General features: G+C 40.1%; 1 protein-coding gene across 3 annotated transcripts in view; it reads left to right on the forward strand.

Annotated features, from left to right (window-relative positions):
* The window catches only part of LOC123961428 (dipeptidyl aminopeptidase-like protein 6), a 238,933-nt gene that overhangs the window by 108,442 nt on the left and 104,081 nt on the right, over positions 1-26,410 (forward strand). The window contains exon 1 of one of the 3 annotated variants that reach the window (XM_046036866.1): positions 6,099-6,363. The exons of the other annotated variants lie outside the window; for them this stretch is intronic. Coding sequence (XP_045892822.1) covers positions 6,307-6,363 — 57 coding nt within the window. The 5' untranslated portion in view covers positions 6,099-6,306. Of the gene's footprint in view, positions 1-6,098; positions 6,364-26,410 lie in introns of those variants that run through there. 3 annotated transcript variants of the gene reach the window in all.

Below are 26,410 nucleotides of genomic sequence, written 5' to 3' on the forward strand. Positions count from 1 at the left end.
AATAAAAGCTGTGACCTCCATGTAACGTGTAACATATACTCTTGTGTCTGTACATTGTAGCCACAAACGTAGAATCCTGGTGATGTGATGTAAACTGCACTGAATGCGAAGCTAAGGTGAAAAACATAGCTAGCTTCTGCACTTCCAGCAAAACTATTATTGCCTTTAACACACCAATTTAAAAATAATATAAAAATGTTTTATTGTTAATAAAGTGTTGTATAAAAGTCAATGTCCAGCCATATCAATTTACAAAAATTATGGGACCCTATTGACATTTGATGCCTATTCAAGATCAGTTCCTCATGGCTTCAGCACTCACCATAAAGGGGGAAAAAAGCTCATTGTGCTGGTGTTTTTCTCTCCAGGTTCGCTCTTCTCGCTGGAAGGAATGCTGGATGTGGCGGTGAAATGCACTGTTGGAGCTGTCCATTAAGTGGTGCTGAAATCTATTTCAGCACAGTGTGGCTTTTGATGGTGTCTGGATCAGTATCGGGAGCTGTCCTTTCGCTGTGTGCTGAAATGTGTTATAGTATGCCATATAGGCCTTTTAGCGATGCCCTGAATATGTTAGCAGGTGCTGTTTGGAAGTGTGCTATTCTAGGTCGAGCAGAGAGCGTTGGCACGTTGAAGGAGTGACATGATACATGAATCAGCCACTTGTCATCTTCTCAAACAGCGTGTGAGATGTTATCATTTGTCACGATTACTTTGATTGCTTTGCGCTTTCAAAAATATATATTTTTGGTTTGGATATGCGCCGATTTACTAAGTCATTTGCCTGTTCCATCAATGATATTTTCAGATTTTATTTTTTAATGGGCTTGAAGATTATTTCAAAAAGCTAGTCAGCTCAGTCTTTGAAGAGCATCATGCGATGCAAAACACAAAGGACTGACTTAAAGCAATCCTGAGCAAACCCCATTTTATGCATGAAGCAACCTTTGTTGGCATGACAACGGGGCCTTTAAAAAACAAGATGATGTCCATGCGACACCTGTTAAGAATATGTTATTAGCATTTATATGCTCAGGGAGAAGAAAATTTATTGTGAAATGAGCACAAGGAGTAAAACTTGAACAACAAATCCACACTTCAGGCTTTTCCCTGTACAGGCTTTTGTTACATATATGCAGTTTCTCAGTGCTACAAAATGGAAGACTTAATTGGCTTCTTCCAGCTGGGAGGACATACTGTACATACAGAGTGTGCTAATAAGGAAAAGGCTGAAAACTCATTCACCACCACAGACGGGGCTCATCAGCCCCCAGTGCTGGAAATGCAGGCACGGTTGTGGAATCTGGCTCTGTTGACATTTCACGGCTGAGTGGTGTGAAGGCTGATGAGTCACACCTGGTGAAAGAGGAGAAACCGCATCCTGACGCATCCCGTCTCTGTCAGAGCGACGGGTCCGAGCTGTTTTCATGTAAGGACCTCACATAGAGTATCTGCAGCGAGAGGGAGCAGGAGGGAAAGATGGAAAAGCAATTACTTTTTTCCAATATCCCGATGCTTGCCATCATGTATCAGACAAATAAGAGCGGAATATTGAGGCACACAGTCCTACGACGCACCACCAGCTGGGAAGCAGAGTCTCAGAGTGTGAATCCCAGACCTTTGGTCTTGCTCTGTGTCAACACCAGAGTAATCACTTATCCATCCTCGACCTCTCTGTGGGGCGATATTGGTCTTATTTGTGAGCAAGCTTCTTCCATCCTACACAGAACGAGATTGGCTGTATCAAAATTTACGTTCCAAGAAATAACACTGCATCCCACAAGGGAATGGATACCTGCTTGAAGTATTTAATCAAAACAAGTCATGGGGTGTTATATCACTGAACAACTTTTGTTTTTGAAACATCCCATTACACTTGTTCCCCTGACTATACTACGCACTGGGGGCTTGCTGCATTGAAGGGTTTGATATAGGAATTAATGTAACACTGATAGATGACTTTGGCCATATGCGACGACAGGATATGTTCTGGGAGAGTGGAGCTGGCTATAACTCAGAAAATATATATTTTTTTAGATTCCATTTTCTCCACAAATGGGTGTGTTGGGACACATTTTATGGATGCGAATGTGTGTATGCATATACTTAAAACCAAATAGGGAGTGCATTTTATGCATGTGGGTGCAGATACTGAAAACAAAACACAATGCACTTTTAAATAATCATAATAATCAAGTTATATGTCATTTGAGTATTTCTGTGAACATACCGCACTGTTCCGCTCTGCCTGGCTGTGATTTTTAACTTCCTAGAGTTTTGACAAGAGACTTAATCAAAAACACACCAGATTTCCATGTAATGTGCATGATCCCTCTCTTACCCAGTGGTGTTAACAGGGATTTAACGCATTACTTCTCCAAACATCTCAATTAAAAAGTGGTACAGCCAGAGTGCTCGAGGAAACAACTGTTTGCTTTACGTAAACTAAAAGCCTTGGGCAGACTTTGCGTTGGTTTGTGCTTCTTAAATTAAATTGAGGAAAAGAAAACATAAATCTACGTCAATCTATGCAACTATTTTTTTAGTGGCTTTCAGACCAGCAGCACCTCATCCACTCAAGTTGAATAATCAGACGAGGATCATCACTTCACATTTCCAGAGCTTCCACTTGGAGGCTATTTTAAAGGATGCACATGTATCAGAGAGCTTTCTGAGTCAGTCAGTCCACGTATCGGCTGCATCATCAACCAAAATATAAATGTGAGACACAAAATTTGCCTCTTTATTTAGATTTAAATAATTGATATTGTTAACCATCAACCAGTAGCCATGATGTTGTTTTCTATAATTACACAACTATAATCAGAGCCAAAAGAATGCATCAGTGTGTATGGTATTTTAAGATTATGATGTGTATTGATTATGTTGAAGTTTTAATTAGACAAAAGCACTTCCAGTTCATCAGGTTGGCTGCTAGCTTGGCAGTAGCAGTGAAATGATTAGGCAGAAGTGAGTGGGTGCCTCCATCTGTTTGGGCAGGTTGGCACTGTCAGTCAGTTAACTCCTGACATAGGAATGTGTATTTAAACAGAGCCACCCCCATAAGCATTCATCACAGCCGTCTCTTGCCCATTTGTCAACATCAGACATGAGGTTTGTACACTCACTCTGTAACACAGCCACAGTAAGGTGGTTATTGTGTTCTCTGCTGCCGCAGCCCGGCCACATAGCATCAGTCATCAGCCAATAGGGCTTTGGCCCAGAGTGGCCGTCATTAGTTTGGAGCTGATTGATTGGCTGTTGAGAAGTCGTTTCAGATTCATACATCATCCTCTTGATGGTAAACACAGGCTGAGTTGTAGGAGAAGGCTGCTAATGTAGTTTTGAGCCACAAGTGGATGGTGCTGTGAACACCGGGTGGGCTTTCATTCTTCTTCATACGTCAAAAATGGCACCACAACCATTAGAGCAATTAGGTTTGGTGGCTTTATTTGGGAAGAATCCTCCAAAGATTTCTCCAATAAAAAATGTTGAATTTCTATATTTTTAATGTACCAGAGAAGAACAAAGCAAATTTTCTTATATTGATACAGTAGCTTGTGGAATACAAGATCCTTTTCAATGTGTCAGGCAGTGTGGCTCAAGGACTGGTGGTCTTAATTTTGGTTGGTCTGCGAGTTTACCATTTTTGTCCAAATATCTCAACAACTATTACATTGATTACAACGATGATGCTTCCTGACTTTGATAATCAAGACACTTTTCTTTTAGCTCCACCATGAGGTTGACATTTTTGTTTCTTAGTGAACTTGGTCTCAACAATTACTGGATAGATTGCCATGACATTTGGTACAAACATTCATGTATTCCTCAGGATGAATTCAAACAACTTTGCTCCCGTAAATTTTCATCTACTGCGTTGATAATTAGCAATTTATGTAATCATGGTAAAATATGGTGGTACCTATATGGTAAACATATTCCTGCTGAACATCAGCCTTTTGACATTTGCATTGTGAGGATCTTAGTGTGCTGATGTTACCATTAAGCTCAGAGCAGCACTGCGACTAATGGTGCCTTCCATGCTCCTCAGATGGTCCCATTTCCCAAGTTGTGAAGTCGTTCTTCCGACTTTGGTGTGTTCATGTGCTTTTAAGTCAGAATGTGGGAACAACATGTACTACAAAGATGTGTTGGACGGCCATTGTCATCCAGGTATGATGAAACAATTTGAAGCGAGTTGAGAGTTGAAGAGTTGTTACTGCACCAGAACATTACCTGAAACCAAACACTGCTAACAAATAACTTTCCTAATTAATCAAGGTCACTCAACACAGATAGCAAACCTAATACCATATTACAAATGACATGTTAACAAAAAAATGCGCATGCAATATGTGATTTTTTTTTTCACCAGTAATATAATTTATAAAGCATTTCTACTTATCTACGTTTATAATGTCAACAACTTGGCAACTCGTGTACTAAAATTTTCTCAAATTTTCAGAGTTGCTCCGACTATTCCTGACACCACATGAATGTACCCTCTGGAGCAACTGGGGGCTCCAGCTCAGGGACACGTGTCTCACACCAAAGGCATGTGTCTTATCCACTGCCCCATCCCCACAGAGCTGCCAGCATGGCTGTAGATTCTTGGTCTTATTGTTGGGCATGGACAGAGATGTTGCACCAATTCAGCGCTCACTTTTCCCAAGTAGAAAAACAAACTATGCTGATGGTGTTTATATAGCTTGCTGCACCTACACATTTACAACACAGAGAAAGCCTTTCTTTGGGGACTTTCAAACATGGTTAATGCAAATGTTACAAAACTCAAAAGGCAGGTTGAGTGAAATTGAATTGCAAAACAAAACAATGAAATCTCGTCCAAGGGTGTCCGACAGTGGATTTTTCCTGTGAGGCTGTATACCTATTTGAAGGGCGGGCTTTTTCTGCCCGTTGTGCTCTGCTGGTCACATGAAGCAACACTGCAGACATTCATTTGGGATTCCAAGGTAATTGACTTCACTGAGCTTCCACCTGATGTTAATTAACAGTGCAGCACATTTGGCTGCAAACCTGCAATATAAAGAGTCAAACTGGAGACTAAAGTATTAATTAACATTGAGTACATCTCAGAACAAATCAAAGTAGGCTAAGTCATTTTCTCACAGGGACTGTACAACATGTTTTGTAGATGTAATTAATTGAACAAGCCTGTGAAAAGAAGTTTTGGTTCTTATCGCGAAATGTAGACAACATGAGAGGTTCCTTTCAGTTCTGCTCCAGTAAACTGAATATTCTAATTATATTTCGGTGTCAAAGATTTAGTTAAAATCTCTGACTGCACTTTAATAAAAAGCATTTTTTTTTGCCTCAGTCCTAACAAGTTTAACTTTATTGCCACTACTTCATCCCCTGGATCATAACTGTTTACTGCCACTCATGTCTTAAACGCAATTTCCAACATTCTCACTATTGACTCTGTTATTACTTCTGCTGCTCCTGTATGAGTATAATATTTAATCCTGTTACATTACATTCAAACCACTTAGTGTTTCAGTACCATTACTAATGCATCGTTGCAGCATTGCATTAGTGCTTTGTTTCTAATTACAGCAAGAAAATTATGTAAGGCAGAAATTGTCAGGCTATATCCAAATGCTACAGGAACACTGTCTGCTGCTAATTTCTGTTCGCCCAGTTAACCAGCAGCTTCAACACAGCATTGCCTCTTACACATGGGACTTGATTTAATGAGATGGATATTTTATTTTGTTAAACTAAGCTATGAGAATCATAGATATTTGACACTGCATTTGATTGGAATTGGAGTTTTTGGAATGTCCTCCTGGTTTGCAAATGAATATTTCATGATCTTATATTCCTCATGAATTCAGCATTAAAGTTTCAGTACTTAATTTCAATGTGCATTTTTAATTGCCATCCACTCATTTTGCAACACATAGCTCCCTCTTGGCTGACTTGCAAACCAAGCATGTGTGTGCGTGGGAGCACGCGCCTGTGGAATATTGAATGGCTCACGCATCAAGCGTTTAAAGAAGAGATGTGCGGCTTCTCTCTCTCTCGCTCTCTCGCTCTCTCTGCTGCTCCTCCTCCTCTTTTCTGTCGCTTCCACTGAGGATCGTTTGCCGTTTCTCAGCTTGCCTTGAGCAGTGCATCCTACCACCACTTACTATTTCACACCTTCGCTGCAAAGGCAGCCTACAGGCGCCGTGAATAGACTGTCTTCTTCTTCTCGTGACTCCCCGTGTATCTTTCTGTGCTATTTGCATTTTTTGTTCATCCTGCCGGGGAAACAACAGTTTCTCCCAGCTGTAGGGAATCATGACCACGGCGAAGGAAGGCAATGCTCCGCCGAAAACGGCTCATCAGCAAGAACAGGTACCGATGAGCTTCTGTCTCACTTATCTTACATTAACCTGTGTTGCCATGCTTTGGTTGGCCAGTGCACCCAATCGTATTTGCATGCACACTTTTTCTGACCGATTGTAATGGTGTGTTGCTGGGGGGGGATTTGGTAGCCCACGCTCTTAATAGAGGTTTGCACTCGGAGTCGATTGGAAGTGATAGCCGGTGCTGCGCTGTCAGTTCATCATGACTGGAGGATTTTTAATACCTCGTGCTCAGCTGTGATCATCATCATTAACCAGCGATCATCATTTAGTAACTTTACGCACGGGAGCAGTTTGTGTTTTCTGTTACATCCAGCGCGCTTCACCTTGCAGTAGAACACGCAGATCAGCTCAATTAGCCCAACTTGAATCAGATTGTGCATATAAAAAAAGGCCCGCAAATGTGCGACTGGTATTCACAACAGTTTAATCGCATTCAAATCATCATGTCATGCTCTTGCTTTCTACCTACCTAATAAAATACATTTAAAGCGCCTGACCTGCTCAGAAAAAAAGCTCGTGTTAAACTGTTTCTCCAGTCTCAAAGGCTTAGAACACTGTTGCGTTTCAGTGTGGTGCAGGGTGGCTCTGCTCTGTTTTCTTTGCATCCTCCATCAGTCAGTGATGGTGGAGAATCTGTTGACTCACCTCCATAGAGGTCCAACTTGCCTAAATAATGGAGCAAACAATGGAGTTTATTTCGGAGTATCAATATTTCATGATCTGAAAAAAAGAAGACCACTGATTTTCTGTAGCGCTCTGTTGATGCCAGGGTTTACGAATAATACACCTCCTCCTACAGTAGAGAGACAGTTAGTCTGAACAAAACTGCAATTTTGCACTGACTTACACCTTTAGGGTCCCCACAGGCATGGAAATCTTTAGAAAGTTTGTGGATTAGAAGAAACGTACTTTCAACTCATTCAACTTTTGGAAATTACCCATTTCTGTTAATATATGGCAATATAGCACCTATACAACAATATAAGCATTTATTCCACTATCACTAGGAAAATGCTCTGATGTTTGTATTACTATACAGTAGCAACCATTTTCTGTCTCATAATATAAAATTTCATTATTGCTTGAAAGAATAGAACCAAGAAATGACTACTTCTGACCACTTTCATGTTTTACATCTCATTTTCATACCTTGAACTTGAACCAGACAACACCTTCAAAGTACATCTGTGAAATAGCCAGTATGAGTAACTGCATTTATCTTGTTCAGTCTGCTGCTCACTGTCACATGCAAGAATAAGGTTTTAATTTGCCAAGTTTCAGTGTTTTCCTTGTTTTGTGCCAGTCTATTAACTCAAACTGTAACTTTAGACGGCATCTTTCACTGCTAGCCTCCACCTGTGCGCTGCACCTGTCTAAAGATGACAGAAAAGGTGAGAGGGACACTTGGCTTTTTCCTGCCAAGCAGACAATCTTCCCCTGCTGTGATTCAGCTGCAGGCTGTCAGTCACATCCTCAGAGGCAGCCAAAGGTCTGCTAGTCCTATGCTATGTGCAATGTGCTATGTAGGCATAGACATCAGCATAAACAACAGATGGACTTTGAAGTACTATTACATAATGCTGAAATCCGACATATACTCAATCAAAGGAAACTATTTTAATAATTCACTCATCTTTCGTCATTCCTCAAGCAAAAATGGGAAAACATTTCCTGGTTTCAGCTTCTCAAATGTGAGGCTTTGCTTTTTCCTCTGTTGTATATCATTGTAAATTGAATGTCTTTAACACTGTCAACACTGGGCACTATTTTTTGACATTTTGTAGACGAAATAGGGAAAGATATTTTCATTTATAAGCGAGAAGCTGGAACCAGAGAATGTTTGAAATGTTTGCTTGATAATTAAGTTACATCATTCATTTTCTGCCTATATGTTGTTGGGCTAATTGCTTCAGCCCTATGCTGAAAAATAAAAATTATTTTTTGCTGTAGTCTTAATATAACATATTTTGATCCAAATGTGGCTTTGACTTAATAGCTTACATATACAGATTGATGAAAAATTGTTTAACGGTATTAGCTGCACTAGGTATTTGTAATCAGTCATCAAATAATTTCATTTTTAGAATTTAGAGCAATAAAGAGAGTTTACACCTGCAGAAACGGACCTGTTTTGTATTTACTGAGATTAGAGTTTGTGATGCTCGAGCACCAGTAAACAGTAAATGGTGGCTGTCACTGCATTTTCGTCAGGCGTGAAGCTCCAGCAAAGTGAAAAATTGCTTCAAGCATATTAGGTTGTAAAATCGGCAATGTAACATAGACATGCATGCATGCACACAGGCACATGCATTACATCTGGTGTACGCATACATGCACACACACAAACATACACAGCCGCTGTGATTACGTGAGGTCCTGTTGTGGCCCCCTGATTGATGGTCTGCTGGCAGTGCTTGTGGTCCAGGGACAGAGGACGGAGATAGAGGGCAGCTCACCAGAGATAGCAACAGCAACGACAGCCCTCCAGTAATCAGCTAGACGCAGCACAGAGAGAGTGCCACACCACTGACCCTCATTACTGCTACAGGGTCGAGGTTCTCAAGGTGTGAAAGGTCGAGTCAGGGTAGGGTACAGTAATGCGCTTACAGAGACGAGACCCTTTTGGACTAATTTAAAGCTAAAGTAGCATTTTCTGTTGTCAAAATACACTGATCTTTGACTAATTTTAAAGGGTGCTGTTAAAGAGAGTACTGTGATTTGGAACTTGTAAATGTGGCACAAAGTACAAATGCAGTGCTTAAATAGCAGTGAGAAAGCCCCTGTGTCCTGTGAAAATTACGCTCAATAACTCTGATTCTCTGGCTCTCTTGTCTTCTTGGTATCCTTTATTACATAAGCCCACTGGTTTTGTAAATATTTGCGTGGTGTGAGCAGTTTAATGATGTCACATGACATTAGTAATTGGTATTTTTCAAGTTCAGATGTCTCACTTACAGCACCTAACTTTTAATAGGGAAGACTTTAACGGAGACACCTCAACCATCCAGGCCCAATAATCTGCCTTTTTACTGCTTTTGCATTCTGTGTGACTCGCGAACTTGGGAAGTCTTAGGAGGTAATGCATGCTAAAGGGAACAACTTGGATACTGTGAGAGCCGAGCTGAAAAGCAAGGTCTGCCCTGTTAAAGTTGGTTTTCTAGCATCTCATAGTAGCAGAGCAGTAAATGACTTTTGGGGGGGATTCGAAGCCAAAACCTAAGATCAGGCCATCAAGGCAGCTTGAGAAACAGCTGAGCAGAGTTGCCTGTTCCTGAAGAGAGACATCCAAGTGCCAAAGAAGGAAACTTAATCATAGACAAGCAACAACATGCCTGGTAGGTCTTGCTCACTTTATAGCTTTTTTTTATTCCAAGTCATATTTATTATTTATTATAGCATTTGTGTTACATGGATCCCAGAAAGAGCTATAGCTGTTTATTCCTTATTAGACTCTTTGCTGGCAGGTGACAATAGGTGTCTTGTGTCATACGTACCAGACACATTGCTGTCTATATCCTCAACAGGCCAACAGTGGACTTAAAAGTAACAAGGACTACCATATAGAGGAATTCACTATTCCAAATGTAGGAGAAAAAGGGTATAAAATCCCTTTCAACTCAAAGAAAGTGCACAGCATATTTGTTCAGTAATTATTTATTTATATATTTCCAAGATACTATGTAAGATACTTACTAACCTCAATATACTCAATGTCATATAAATCTTAAGTAAGGTTTCCAAGGATGTCCTCTTTAGCAAATATTGATAAAATGTTGTTTATATGAAACAGTGCTTGTCTGCTATGAGCTGATAAATTCAAGCATAAAATGTGAGGATGCTCACTTGAAAGTCAAATTATTGGCAAGAGAAAAAGTCAGACAGGAACATCGTCTTTCAGGATGGTGAAAGGTTTATTATAAAATTGATTATATTTGACTTTTTAGTTTTTTGTGTGATCTTCCACTGAGAAAACAAGTGTGGTTTTAATCAGCCATGTTTAGTCTCATTCACCTCGCTGCGGTAGAGCTGCTGCCTCAGTGGCCTGCTGATGAATAGTTCAAGTGATAAGCGCTTAAACAGATGTTAATTAAAGTAGCAACCAAAACGCAGTGGGACGACGAGGAATCATCTGCACTGCACCTGGTATGGCTTTTTGTGTTTTTGCATGAACGTGCCTGCAGTTTGTGCTAACAGCATTGCTGCTGTGATTCTGTTTCAGTGCCCTATAGTTTCCTTTTAACAAATTGGTGTATCCATGCATTTGTATCCTTTTGGTCCGGAAGTGCCACTGTTTATTAACTTGTTGAATGTCATTGAAATAGATTCATCGCCTCCTTACAAGCCAGTTCACTGGTAATGTGTGGCCTGGTCACACATCTAAAACAGCAAAGTTGAGCAGCAAAATTAATTAATAGCATTGCAATGGTGTCATAGATTCACAAAGTATTGTAAATGGTAAATCCACACTGATGTTTTGCTTAGAGTTCAATTTTCATCTTCAAATGTTTGCTGTTGACCAATATCAAACCATCTTGGCAGTGCTAACCTTTTAGCACAGCTGGAGAGTCCAAAATAGACCGAGCTAAAGTAGCTTATTAGCTGTGTTGAACCTTTCACGGTTATTTAACCTCCTCCTGTTGGAGTTTCAACGGCTCCACAAATGGCAGTTATGAGACAGGCACAAGTACGTTTTTAGAATAAACTCTGTGAACTTACTTTCCCATTAGCAACCCAGCTAACCAGCTTGTCAGCTCTGAGAGTTTTTTTGACCATTTAATTCAATAAATAACTCCTAACTGAATAAATTGAGGTGCCCTCCTGAGAACAAAATGCTAGGATGAGTAAATGGCCCAGTACAGGGCTATAAGGATTGACTTTCACTAGTATGTTCCCGGCTAATTAGCTTCTTAGTGGTTACCTTACCAGGCACAGTAGTTGACCATCTTGCTCTGCGAATTGTCCCTAAGTTACCAAGCTGTAAGGAAGAGGCTGGACCCCCACCTGGTCCTTCATGGTGTGAAAAATATGAGCGAAAGCAAATTGCTGAAAATATAGTGTAAAAAATAGAAACCTCCCAAGAGGCAGTTTTTCATATTTATGAGGTATATAGAACTGTATCTTCTCTGCATAATTTGAATCTCTGGTTCTAGCCACTGTGTCTCCAACATAGAGTATATCTACTTTAGTCAATACACTGATTTAATTTGAAACCACACAATGCCACCTTATGAATCAGACTTCTTGTGATTTATTTCCTCACTTGCATATCGATTTCTCCCGTGTGAATCAGTAGCTAACATGATGTTTGGTCATACACCGTTATGTGCATGTACACTTAAGTTCCGTTTCATTTTTCCCTCGTTGAACCCTTTCAGCACAGCCACTTCTTAATAAGAGAGATGGCCAAAATAGGTTTGGAAAAGTGACAAGATGATTCACTTTAGGAATGCAAATAGATAATAGGCCAATTCCTCCTGTTTCAGAGTGCCCTTGAATGATAAGAGGGGATGGAAGATTGATTTAGAGGAGAATTGGATGCCCCTAATGTTTTTGCCATAGTTCATCTTAAGGGCAATTATGAACAATCGAGCCGTGATGTTGGGGCCTGAAGTGGAGATTAGTGGCGAGATTGCCAGGCAGCCACCACAGCGATTCATCATGATTGTTGTCATGATTTAAATGTTCCTTGCTGAAATAGCTTATAACGTGTGGGAGGTAGTTGCTTTAATACAGCAATAAATATTCAGCGTTTGGAGCAACGGTCAAACTAAATGTCATGACAATCCTCCATCTCACTAATAGTCGGTGTAGACATCAGGTGTGTGCGTGTTTGTGTGTCTGGATGTGAAAACACCTGAGGAGGACTTTCCAAACAGTGTGTAAAATTCTCATTTAGGGAAAGGTCAGCGTTTTTTCTGTCAGGTATCTGCCTTTGTTGCATTCTAATTGTGTCTCTAAGCCATGGAAGTCAACACCGAATGCACACATATATATATATATATATATATCTCTATATCTCCCATTAAACTCTGTTCAGTGTTTTCTATAGCAACCTTAGTGGTCATAATTCCATAAATGAAGCAATTTGCCAAGAAATCAAAGCTTTCTTTTCTCGCTCCCTCGGATCCAGGTGAAAAAGATGCTTTCATAAGGAGTTAACAAGCAACTTGCATTCAGAATATATTTTTTCATAGATTAGGTTTTTGAAACCGAAATTTCCAGTCTCTATGGTTGCAGGAACATTATGTATGCTGAGCGAAAATAGTGAGAAAGTCAGATTAATCATGCTTCAGACTATCAGGGGTGTGTCAGCTTTTATCTGTGCACTATATAAAGCATGTGTGGCTCAGTGTGTAAGTGAATATGTCTTTGTATTCTTGTCTTCGTTTGCCTGTGTTTATCTGCGCCTCCCCTCAGTCCGTTCGAGCTGTGTTTTCTGGCCTTATCGACCGGCTGTAATTAGGGGCCCAGAGCTGTGGTGCAGGAAGGCGATCAGGAGCCGCCATGTTCCGCCGCGCCTCTAATTGAAACGTTGAGCGTTGCCAGGTTCAGCGTTGTCCCCCCTCGGGTCCTGCTGTCGTCTCGGCGCCACCTCCACGTCGGTGACAAACATTCAGAAGAGCGAGCGCTAGTCACGAACGATAAGCAGGTAATTGCCTGTAGGCTCAGATGCGAATTAGGAGAAGCTGGTGCTCCAGCTTCATTGGACATGCTGCTCGGAGTTGTTTGTGCCAGTGTCGGGGAAGTGTGACAACTCAAAGTGATACACACAACAGAGGTGAGCTTAGAATGTCATTAGCTTTGTCTCGTTTAAGCTCTGGTTTCAGACTTTGCCCTTAATTTCTGGTATAGGTTGGTAAAATCCTAATTTTGCAGAGTTGGATTTTTCCCTTTAAAAAATGATACAAATGATCAACAAATTCCTCCCCAATTCCTTTAGTGATGCAAATTGCTCGGTGAGGCAGCACATAGAGCCACTCAGAAGCCTGCAGGGAGCTAAAGGCTGTGCCCAAACCTTGGCATCTGTCTGTTCAGCCTGGCACAGGCCTAGAGGAATGAGCTTGCTTTTCAAAGCCTGGCCCAGCCTTCCAACCAGTGTTCCTGCTGACATTTATCGCCCCGAACCTTTAGTGTTATTGTTATGGCTGCAATAATTCTCGCCGCCGTGGAATACTGATGGCGCTCCAAATTGACCAACTGGAGGATTTTAATGTGACAGCTCATCACATTATGGTGATGGGAGCGTGAAAGTAGGCGGCCCGCTTGCAACACCATCCTCCACTTGAAAAGCACGCGCCCTTGTCATCTGTCTGACAGTCATGTTGTCAGCTCTGTCCAGGACTGCCTATCTGCTTCCATTCATCCTTCTCCTGCTTCCTTCAGCTGTAAAAGCCTAGGTGGAAGGGAATTGGTCAGAGGCGACAATGTCAACCCCCTGCTGATTTTTCCACACTCAAAATATTGGCAGCCATTACATGTCTCCTCAGTGGTGTTTAGTGCCCATCCCTGAAATTCTGACTTTCATCATGACATTTGCTGGGTGGGCACACTCCACACGCCCAGTGGCAGCCTAGTTTCTATGGAGATGCTGTAGCTCAGTATGCAGCTTTGTGCAAAAAAAAACCACACAGAGATTAAAACAAAGTGAAAATAATATTATTTCAGTAATTGTGTCACCATCTCGTTTATGCTTTTCCTTTGTTAACTACCAACTGACATTGAATCAAATGCTCAGCTAATGTGCGTCCCATTCTGGCAAATGAGCATGCAGCCCTAATTTTCAGAGTGTTCTAGCAAATGAGCGTCCGACTTTGTTCGAACATCAAACACCACAGGACGCTTGATTGGGGCTTTTGATTTGGCCATTGTTCTGCTGATATGAAAATATGGTACATTGGCACTTTGCTGGAATTGGCATTCCACGCAGGGTGCTAATTACTACAGAAAGTCAGTCCCACACACATTTAAAAGTGTTTTCATAATCTATTCATTCCCTGGAAATGCCACAATTTATAGCCTCATGCAATATGCATGTAGACAAGTTGATTACAAAATAGAGAACGTTGTGCTCTTCCATAGAGTTTGCTTGTTTGATAATGAAGAATATAAAAAAAAAGTAGTCACCCTGACAAAACGTATCATTCATTTGCATTATACGACCTAGCCAAGATACTAAAAGAGTGATTCTACAAGGAGTGGCAGTTCCACAACATGATTGAATCTTTTTTAGAAATTAGAAGTCCACACATTTCCTGGGCTTGCACTCTAGTTTATTATCTCATTTCAGTGATCCTCCGGGTACTGTCAGTTGCCACTGAATTATATGTTCTATCCCTGCTTATATCAGTGAAATACAGCACCCCCACCACCGCCACCCATTCATTTGCTCTCTTTTCAGAGAAGAAGAGGAGAAAACTAAACTCCTGGGTAACCTTTGGGTCTGTATTCATTTTTGTATTACACGTTTATTATCGCTTGTCACTGCCCCTTGAGTTGCTTCAGGCCAATAAGATATCAAAATGAACAGTAATTGTTATACTTCAGTGGTTCCAATATCAGTTAAAGTCATTAGCCTGTCAGACCTTTGGGCGTTCATTCAAGTACCCTTTACATTTTATCTTCATTCTAAATTCTTGTTCGATTGATTGTGTTCTTTCATGAATAATTGTTGAGATTTTGAGTCAACTTTAAAAACTTGAAAAACTAACCTAAAACAGTAGTAGTAGTAGTGTAGCAAATAAAATGCTTACAAAAGGCAGCTTATGCAAACACAGAAACAGAACTAAAAAACAGTGGGGAAGGAAATGCTTTGCTCTGCTACAAAACAGTTTGTATGAGGTCTTTGTTGTTGCATAAATACACGATGAAGTAAAAACACAGGAAGATCGCATTGATCAGAGTGAAGATGCTGAATTGCCTCCTCGCTGGAAGGTCACAGATAAGAAATAAACACAAGTCTAATTTGCGCTTTCCATCCCGTTATCTAATGCCTAGGGTTATTTTGAACTACGAAATCCAGACCTGCTGTGTGCTTCTTAATACCTGGAAAAATACACTTTCAAGTGGAAGGCAAATGTGGGACCACCCATAAGGTTAGAATAAAAAAAAATCATATACCTTTTTATATGTTAGGCCACTTGGGAAGAAAAATACTACTTTACGTTAATTTCATCGCCACTCTGCGGCCCTGTGGTGGTGTTTGGTGGTGCTGAATGAGCAGCTCCTGTAAAGTGCACTTTGCATGCAGGTTTTGCTGTCATTGAAGTAGTTATGACCTCTGTCTCTCTGTGGCACTTGCGTCTCTCTCTCTCTTTGTGAACATGACGCCTCTCTGTCGCTCGCTCCCTCGGGCTGATCACATACAGTATTTTGACTGAATCTTTGACGCTATTCTGTGGTGCGCCTGTGCCCTGGATGCAGTCATGTAACTATGCCATTGGTGTTGTTTGTGAGGCATTGTTGTTGGCACCTTTTGGTTTTTGTTGTTCATGGTCTACAGGCTTAAAACACTGTTTTTCAGCCTGGTGTTAAGTTAATCTTTTAGTTTAGGGAGCATTATTTAAAGTTTACTTTATTTAAAATTATTATATGTGTCAGCTTAGGGTTGAGGGTTGCTGGAAACTATGTTTAAAGCTAAATAAATGTTATTGAAATAGTCAGGCGAACATGCAGTTTTACACAGAAAGACCACAGTCTGATGTAGAGGTGGTGTTAAGTTTTTATGTTTTGGACGTAACGTAATACCATGTGTACTTATGTTGTGGTAGGATTTGGATTGGGTGTCATGCTCCTGCAAGAAAGAACAATTGGCTTCAATAAGTGAACAGCATCGCTCGTGTGTTTCTGGCCAAAGAACATGTTGAAAATCAATTTCATCGCACTGAGAAAGTGTACGCTGCTGGTGTCTTCTTTGTGGCAACATAGTGCATTAGAGAACATTAGTGCATTAAGACCATTGAACAGGAGCTTTCCCCTTGTGATCACACTGACTGGATACACAAAGAGGCCATGCCGACGATTTTCAATGGAGCTTTTGAACATGGATTTTTAATTGATGTTCCTAGTGGTGCTGCAGTTTGAATTAGAGTTTGAAATGTGACCAGAGATAGCTGCTAAGGAGTTAGCGAGTGAAAATGCCTCTGTAGCTGTGCTCTAATGAAAGGAGCAAGCAAGAGTTATGGCATGACAACAAACAGCCAAGTGTGAGTCATGAGTCATAATATTCAATAAATATGTTCAGTTTCGGTGCCAGAGGGATCATGGAGGATGATGCTTTTGAAGCAGAAAGTCAGGGAAAGCTTGATGTCTAGACCACGATGACAAGGTCCCAAGCTTGATTTGAACGTCATAGTCAAATCCCAGCACTTTCATCACTCTTTTTATAATACAGCATACACGTCTTCTCTCTTCTGGTTTAAAGGGACAGAGATTAATACATGACATGCGAACTGGCTTTTCACCACACCTACACACTCTTAGGGAAATTAGGACATTTGAAAGGATATCAGGCATATTGAAGGCCTTATCCATGTCTCCTCTGAGGCTGAAATGAAATGCCCTTCCGCCTAACATTTGAAAGTGTAAGTTTTATTCCCTTAACATTTCGATATAAAATATCTGATTAAATTGATGCAAAATACATTTAAATGACTATGCACTCTCGTGACATTAAATGTTATAATTCTAACATATTATGCTGTCATTTATTCTTTGTATTGGTACAAACTTGATTTAACGCTTATGTTGACACCATGTCAAACTTGCATTTAATTGTTTTTTTGTTTTTTTTTACATCTGCCCTTTTGGCACAACCCAGTAGTATAAATAAAGAATTGTTATGTTAAGAGAAACTGTATTCTTTGGCTGTCTTTTTCATTATTGACTTTCTGTTGGCTTAGAGTTCTCTCAGACATCTCTCGAGGTCTAAGGCCTGTGTGCTTCAGCCAAAACCACCCAAAAGCTCGTCCACAGCCTGAGAAAGTTTCCTTGGTAAACCTTTCTAAGTCTCAGTTGAGTCTGTGCTGATCACACTTGGGATGAACCCACAGAGAACCTGTGCTACATTTTAATGGGGCTCCACTTATTTCAGTAGTGGTAGAGAATATTAAATGACAGCCATATTATATGTATTCTTTATTATTCTTTTATATGTTTTAGATCTTGTCAATGTTATATTTAGTTTTTGCAGTACTTCTGCAGTACTTGCTTTATCTTTCTCATATTTTCTACCAACAATGTTTATTGTCATGCACCAAGATACCAAAGCAAATCCCCTGTATGTGTTAACCTACTTACAGTAAAGCTGATTCTGATTCTGAAGCCACCTCTTATATTGAGACTTGTTGAGAACCAGGCATTTTGTTGTTGGTGTAGAAAATATTGTGCTGGTTTAATGACACTTTACCCAGTACTGTCTAAAATGCATCACATGGATATTCGATAACAACAAGTCACTTACTTCTCATGTGCTTCCCACTTGTATAAACATTTTATTCTAATATAGTTTGTGCCAAACAGCGGCGTGAACGATTTTCACGGCGTCTCTGAAATGAAGCAATGCAGTGAATGCAATAGAGATGTTATAACCTTAGTTCCCCAGCAGTATTAGAGCTCAGGTTAACCCACAAATATACCAAGCCGTTGTGTTCTCATTTGATGATAAGCTCCTGCAGTGCAGAAAGTCAGAGTCTCTCTGTCCACCCCACATATCAGCACAGGGTCACTGCTTTACTGCCTGGGGATTCTTATTGGACAATAATAGTGTCTGAGATACCCAGCAGGTGCCTGAATAAACCCTCTAATAGAGCAATTATTCTCAAACACAAAAGGTCACCTCAGGCGTGACGACAGGCCCGGAAATCAATAAAGCTCCCAATTACGACCGAAGCACCGGGCCTATATTTGGTCACCGGCCGCCAGCCATCTAGGAGAAGATCAGATTTCAGGGCGACCTCATTCCCACAGTGCGTCTTTGCGATTAAGTTACCAAATTTTATTTTAGGAGTCTTTGCTTCGCCCTCTTTAAAAAAAAATGCATAAATGACTCAGGACGCTCAGGGAGTCACGTGGCCTTCCTTTTCTTTGCTCACATAAAAGATTACAATCCCTTGTCTTCAGTAGGAATATTTAAGCCTTTTAGTTAAGTTAAGTTAGGCAGTTGAGCTTTATCTTCCTCTTTTAAATCCTCTAATCTCTAAGAGGAATGAGTGTCCCTAACTTCATACTGCTCATTCCAGTAGGAAGGTGCATAGTACTGGAAACCAGTCTTCCCCGGTTCAGAGCTGGTATGAACTTTATAAAGCCGACCTGTCCAATGATCTGGTGTCCTGGTTATTTCCTCTTCCTCAACTAAGGATGTTAAATATGTCTGCAGCTTAGGTAGCAAAGCCTTATAAATGAAATCAGGTATGCTGATGCTTTCTAGATACTAGTGATGACCACTCAACCTTTTTATATATATATATATATATATATATATAGAGCGATAGCAATAGCAATCTTGGGCAATGGATCAAATGGCACTGTGGTAATCAGCGTCCAGTGGTTTCAAGGTAGTGGCACCAGCATGAGTATTCAGGATATCTCCATAATCCAATGTAGACAGTTTGGTGGATTGTATAATGTTTTTTCTGTTTTTAAAGGCAAAACATGCTCTGTTTAGGAATAAGAATCCTATTTGAATTATTTATTTTTAAGCAATATGTTTGACATGTTTTGTAGAAGAATCTGCTCTTTAGCTAAATTCCTAAGTATGTACAAAGCTGTTCTGTTTGAATAATAATAAGATGCTTTACTAAAACTTAAAACAGAATCATGCAATGCCTGAAACATTCTTCTTGTTGTCAGAAAAGATCCTCAAGTTCATACTCGAAATCAATGTGGAAAGTGGATGAAAGTGGCTCTTTGAGTTGCATTCAAAAATCATTGGTTGCCTCTGGATGCTTTCCCAAACTGAGCATGCCTGAATGCTATGAAACATACAACAGCATCAATTGTGTTCCTCGAACAAAATTTGATAAAAAATCCCACTTTATTACCTGTAATTTCACTGTGATTGTGAATACACACAGCAACCCAGCGGTAAAACAAAGTGTCCTATCTACACGAACCTGAAAGGGGATGGGAAAGATACATCACCATAGCTGCTTGAACTCATTGCATTGTGTGTGATCCTGGGCGGCTGGACATGATGTACTTTCCTCCCTTTTGCAGGGGCAACATTGATTTCGAAAGGCTGGGTTGTGGGCTGGCTGTTTGAACAAACTATTAGGGTTTAGTGCAAGCCTTTTCATTCAAGGTCATGATCACACTAAATGTGTACTGGACTAAACCAGAAGAAGAGCTGCACTTACTCTAAGAACGTGTCAGACGGCCACAGAATCATTACATTGGCACACAGTGTTCACTCTTAGTTCCTAGGTCAGGGTTTTTTCTGCATGCTGTAATTTTGGTGTTGCACACCCTACAGAATGTAGAATTTATGAAATGGCTCTAAATAACAATAATGCAATATTTATTTTAGGGCACCTTTCTGTATCAATACCCGCCCTTGAAGGTTCAGTGTCTACCTCGTCATTTCCTACATTTTCAAAATCCAGCCGACAGATATCTTGCAGAGGGATTTATGAGATCAATGGTTTCCTTGTGTGTAGAAATAGTTACCTTGTTCCTCTCAGGCAGTAAATTTGACAACTGGTTGACAGCTTTCCAATAAGTAGTTTGCTATTCTGTGTGCTCACAAGAACGGATGAATACATTTAAAAGTTCACGTTCTACCAATTCGCTAATAATATTGTGAGTTATTTTCTGATGGCACTGTCACAACGTGTCAAATGTGTCATTCCATTATAACTGCCTGCTCGCTGGCTTCATCATGGTTGACAGCATGCAGTAAGTTGTGCAACTCCTTAATCTGGCTTATTGAAAAGAAATAAAAAGGTCCAATATTGTGATGAAGAGAAATATGGATCTGATCTGTCATATTGGACAATTTTCACAGGGGCTGTCAAACTTAGCAGCTATTGGTTAAAACAGGGTGTTTTACTAATGGAACCAGTATGCGATTAGTAAAGTTTAGGACTACTTATTTAGTACTATAACTACTGTAGATGTCAACAAAAACATCCCTGTCCATTGTGTTATGAGTCACAATAACTTGCATTTAGAAACGTTTTTAATCCTTTTTACCTGATTCTGGAAAATTTGCACAAATTGGAATAGTCAATCGAAAATATAATTAAGCCACAAAATTAGGCTTTTTTGCTTTAATCCCACCAAATCAGCATACCTTTAATTACGACTATGCTGTAAATTTGAACAATGTCATGAGGTCTGGCATAATTAGATGACAAATTGAAAATGCAGCATTGATAGTTTTAGCCTCTAGTAATTGACATACACTATTGACTCCAATGCAAGAGGCATTCCGCATGAACAAAAACCTTGTTAACCATTTTTTCCCTGCACATATTGACATTAGCGTATGCATGATTGCGTACAAACCCCATTGGCTTCAGTGTAATTGAACGCCAAATGCTGAACTCCGTCTGAGACTCTCTCTCGGTAGCTTTTCTCCTTTACCTGCTCTCACCAGACACCTTCAATTCATGACCTACCTCACAATTCTCCTCTCATCTTCTGCTACTCTTTATTGTAGTAAAAGAGAAGAGGAGGAGAGTCACACACACACACACACACACACACACACACACACACACACACACACACACACACACACACCCTAACCCAATGACAAGCAGCTCTTAGATTTCTGAAAGTACATTCTTGTGGGTACAGTATTATTTACCTCTTCAATCCAAGAGGGCAAGAAATTGCTCTTTAGCATGGAAGTTTCTTCTTCATTCTGCCAATAGCCTATGTTTGAGACGGTAACCATTTTAGTAACAGAAATCTCAAAATGAAACTGTTGCTTTAACTTTACCTTTGTGATGGAATTTTAATGTTTCGTTGTGTTTGATAGTTTTTGTACTGTACAGCCAGGTGAAGGCAGTTCCCATGAGAAAGTAGCTCGTTAGAGAGTTTCTTATCTGATTGTCCTTGATAGGCCTTCATCTCAGCACAGTTGGTTCCTACTCCCTTCCTCCCTAAGACAGCTGCATAATACCCTTAGAGTATAAAGTCACTTGTTTCTTCACTGGCTCTTTGTCTTACTTTCTGCAGACTGGTTGCACTCTGTATGTTTGTCTGACCCTTTGCAAAAAGTAAAACCCTAAAGATGTCTGGAATGAATTCTTTATTTCAGAAGACTTGCTAAAGGACAAATTTCCATTACACCTTGAAGGGTATACCTTACACCTACAGCAACCAGCAGTACATATAGATGCAGCTGGTGGTAGCTCCTTTAAACTTTGCTGCTCTTTTGTTTTTCCGGCTTTATTTTTCGACACACGTATTACTGATGACAGAAATACAGTCATTGGACAAGGAAGACTGGGTTTTGGATTAAAGAGCAACGGACCTTAGGCGATCCACCAGCCAGATCAACTGGACCAAGCACCACTGCAGCAACACAAGATCAATCCGAGTAGAGGAAAGATAACCAGGATAGCCATGTTGGCCCAGCTTGGACTTGAGGCTGCTACCAAAGAGACCTGCCCCATCAACATCTGGGATCAATTGACTTGGTGGGTGGTCTATGTTCCAAGCTGTCAGCGCAAGACTCCGGCAAGATGAGAGGGGGAGGACTGTGTTTCCATCAATGCTGCTTTGGTGCTCACATTGTCAAGATTGTTTCCCAAATTTTTTAATGTGAAGATATCACATTAAATTAGCTGTTGTGTTTGTGTGTGCAGCATGAAAGGTCTTTCTTTGTATAATGATAAATGAACTACCTTGTACCTTGGCTCACAACAGCTGGGAGCAGTGACTAATTGGTATTGTTACAAGGAGTTTGCCAGGCAACCACCATTGTAGCTGGATGCAGAAGTAATGGGTAGATGAACAAACTGTTCATAAGAAATAGTTACAGCATGTAACCCCCTAAAAGACCGCTACCAGTGTTAGCCTAGCTAAGCTAGGCTAATTGCCTTCCAGCTGATGTATGTTCGCAGAGTAATCAGAGTGGTTTTCAAGTGAGATTAATGCATTCAGAAGCCCTCACATTGTGAGATTACCTCTACTTATTGATGGACACATTATACTTATAAGAAAGGCTCTGTCTCTCTATTCAGATTTGATGCACCCGCTGAGGCTAATGCATCTACTCTATCTCTCCTACACCCTTGCAGGATACACGCCATCTAGCTTTCTTTCCACATTAGCTTGACAGAAGAGAAACTGCTCCCCAATTGTCAGAAAAGAGCGCATTTTCTCTAGGCTGTTTTCAGATGGAGGCAGGTAGCATGGTAGAAGGTAGGGAGAGAAGGCAACAGAGAGGGGGAAAAACAAATGAAGGGCAGAGAATGCATGTTTTTCTTTATTGAAAAATCAATTCTGCTTTGGTACTGTTTCCACTTGATTTCTCATGATACTGAATAAAAACAATAAAAGCACATGTTGAGGGGTTTATTAGTACTTTATTCAGCTGTTTGTGGGTTTTCGTTAGATAGTGTGACTTCAGTTTTGCAGTACATGTTGTCTTGTGGCTGATTGTGCTAATTATGCTTCACTTCAACTATAATGTCTATGAGGTGAAGAACAAAATCAAAGTGAGGCTAAACATGAGGCACACGTACATGTTTACATGTGAATGTGGTATCTTTTGTAACTCAAACTGTTGTTCGTCTTCATCTGGTCAACTCTGACTCCTGCTCTGACCGCCTCACTGACAATCTTCCAGCCTCTGGATCAGGGCTCATTAGTTGCGGCCCACTAAGCATGTCCGTCTCCATCGATTGCCGCGCCTGTTTTGGTGCACCTGAGAATTCATTCAGTATCACAGACTGGTTCAGTGGTGGCTGTTTCAGAATGATCCTTATTTCAGTGGATTCTCCTTGTCAGTAATTGTCTGCTCTGCAACTGAAGTGTCTGGCTCGAATTGAAATGTCAAGCTTTGTATCCAGATAGGCAATGTGAAAAGAATCTACAGAGGAGCGTTAAGCAGTATTGATTGGAGTGGTTGAGCTATTGGAACTACTACTGAACTGATTATTATGACTGTTTGTAATTATTATCAGTAGCATGATAGACTAGAGGATGGTAAGCATGCAACAAGCAAAAACAGTCTGCTGATTGCCTGTACGCTGGGATATGTACAACTATCTTTTGAGTATGCTACTGTCAACATATTTTGGAGATGAAAATCGGAATTAGTGACTGATTTTATACTTTTTTGAAGAAACTTTGCATTCTGAATAAGTTCAGTTTACTTGACATTTTCTCTTTTTTAGAATGAATGGCTAATTTTTCAACAAGGACCTACTGTGCTGTAACTTGCAACCAAGGCTGCATTTCCTTCTCTGCTACAAAATACAAAGAGTGCAAAATTCCAACCTTGTCTTCTTTCACAGAAAGTCCCATGAGCCTTGTATTTTCAAAACCTGGTTATTAGTTGGACATATTTTAGTTCTATAAAAGAAACGGGGGGCAAGAGGAATAACTTCTGACGGCTTTTCTAAGAGACATTAGAGTATTAAAAAACTTGTATGTTGCATAAATTATAAATTGCAAACTTACATAATTGTTCTTGTTTCTTAATCATAGTACACCATTAAACACTTTGTCATGTTAATTTAGCTAGTGGTTGAGAGAGAGAGAGAGAGAGAGAGAGAGAGAATACTTTTTGTCATTGTTTGACCTTTTATTTAACCACAGAAGATAGACACTGACAGTAACACTCCTGCTCTTCAGCCAGGCTGTGATTCACATTCACACATTTTACCTGGAAGCTGCCCACTACAGTCTACCGACTGAGTCTGTTCTACACTGAGCAGTCGTCTGGGGCTATCAGAGGTTGGGTGTCTTGCCTCTCGCTTTTATTACTTATTAAAATAGTCAATCGAAAATATAATCAAGCCACAAAATTAGGCTTTTTTGCTTTAATCCCACCAAATCAGCATACCTTTAATTAAGACTATGCTGTAAATTTGAACAATGTCATGAGGTCTGGCATATTTAGATGACAAATTGAAAATGCAGCATTGATAGTTTTAGCCTCTAGTAATTGACATACACTATTGACTCCAATGCAAGAGGCATTCCGCATGAACAAAAACCTTGTTAACCATTTTTTCCCTGCACATATTGACATTAGCGTATGCATGAGTGCTTACAAACCCCATTGGCTTCAATGCTTTTATTTACTGTATTTCTTGGAGATGAGAGGGTCAAATGCAATTTACTGTCTTCACCCAGTTAAGCCAGTCTAGGGATTTTAAGGCAACAAATTGTTAGTAATAATTAGACGTCCAAAAACACAACATGAAACTAAATGTTAGGTGCTAATATATCATCAGTATGTTCATCTTAAAATGAATATTTGTATGAAATTTCATGGCAATCCATCAAAAAGAGGTTTGGATATTTCAGTCTAGACACGCTCGGGCACAACCCTTTTGCAGCAATTCTAAAACCATTCTTTGGTTTGCACTCTTCCACCGGTTAGTATCTCTCTTTCCCAGCTCACTCACTCACTAGTCAGAGAACCTTCATTTGACTTTTGTTGGTTTAAATTCCTACTTTCATTTACTGATTGGCTCCTTTAGCTTGTCACTCAAATCACCAGACTCCAGATTGCTGGTTATGACGACCTGATAAAATGTTGGTAAATGTCTATTTATCTTGTGGTACACTTGGCCATGGCACATTTTGTGAACAAGAAGTGGAGTTGAGAGATTGAAAGCATGGTCTATGAGGATTAAGATGGAAGCAGTGTATTTAGACATATTTTGGCAAACACATGATTTGGAACATACAGAGCAATACAGATGGATGGAGAATTTTCTCTGTGAAAACTGATCAGGATTACAATCCTTTCTGACTGCTGTGAATCAAAACTAACTACAGCCTGTTTTTTCTTTGAAGAAGCAAACTACAAACTTTAGACAGCAACCTTTCAAGTCTACAGGGGGGGAGTGTTTCATACTCACAATGGGGATGTCTTTGCAGTAAAACACAGGCTTTTCATTATCTGTGTAATGTTCCAGTAAGATCAAAGAAGGCTTTTCAGGGAAAAAACCCTAAGAAGAATTTTGTATGGGGCAGAAAAAAAGATAACTTTGTAGATTTAAAGTTACACTACACAACTTTTCACCTTGTGGCAGCAGTAAGTGTATTTGTAGCCCTATTCCTTTCCCACTCAGTTGGTCAAGTTCATGCCCTGAAAAGTTGATGAGCTGTATACCTTCAAACAGCATGTATCCTGAGACTGAGGGAACCAGCATCTGTAAAACCTCCACAGGCAGTGAGGTAGCAGACAGATCCTACTTCTGTTACTGCCTATCTCCACTGTCCACAGTTTCCACCTTGTTGTTGTTCTGACTTGTTGGTTGATACAAACACCTCGGGCAGTCACTGACCATGCCTAGAGCAAATGGTACATGCCTAAAAACATCATCAATGTCACTGAAAGTAGCAGCCCATCCTCACCTGAAAAACATGCTGTGTAGGTTGATTATTATATAGCTTATTACAACTCATATTTGTGTTTTTTATTGACCTCTAGTTGCAGACGAAGTCAGGTTGATACAGTATAAAGAGCGACAAAGTCCATGTAAGGAGGGTCTTTTGGTGGAGGGATAGGTCAACTAAATTTAGGACTTTCACTCAGGAGACTAAGGTTTGAGTCCTGTGTGAAAGAAAGTCAAAGATGAAAATTTTGAGGAACGGTCATATACGTTGCTGTGCTTTCCATCAGACATATGTGTCATTTAGGTATGAGGATGTGTTGGAAAATAGTTGGATAATGTGTATTTTACCCCAACATACAGAACAAATTGTAGCTTTAAAAGTAGAAAGACATGAAAACACCAACTCTTTAGAATGTCAGCTCAGTGATTCATGTACTTTTCACATGTTAAACTTTTAATCTTTATTAAATTAAACCCCATTTTTGATACTATATGTGGTCGGCAGTA

Source organism: Micropterus dolomieu, linkage group LG01 (assembly GCF_021292245.1).
Source record: "Micropterus dolomieu isolate WLL.071019.BEF.003 ecotype Adirondacks linkage group LG01, ASM2129224v1, whole genome shotgun sequence".
Taxonomy (NCBI): domain Eukaryota; kingdom Metazoa; phylum Chordata; class Actinopteri; order Centrarchiformes; family Centrarchidae; genus Micropterus; species Micropterus dolomieu.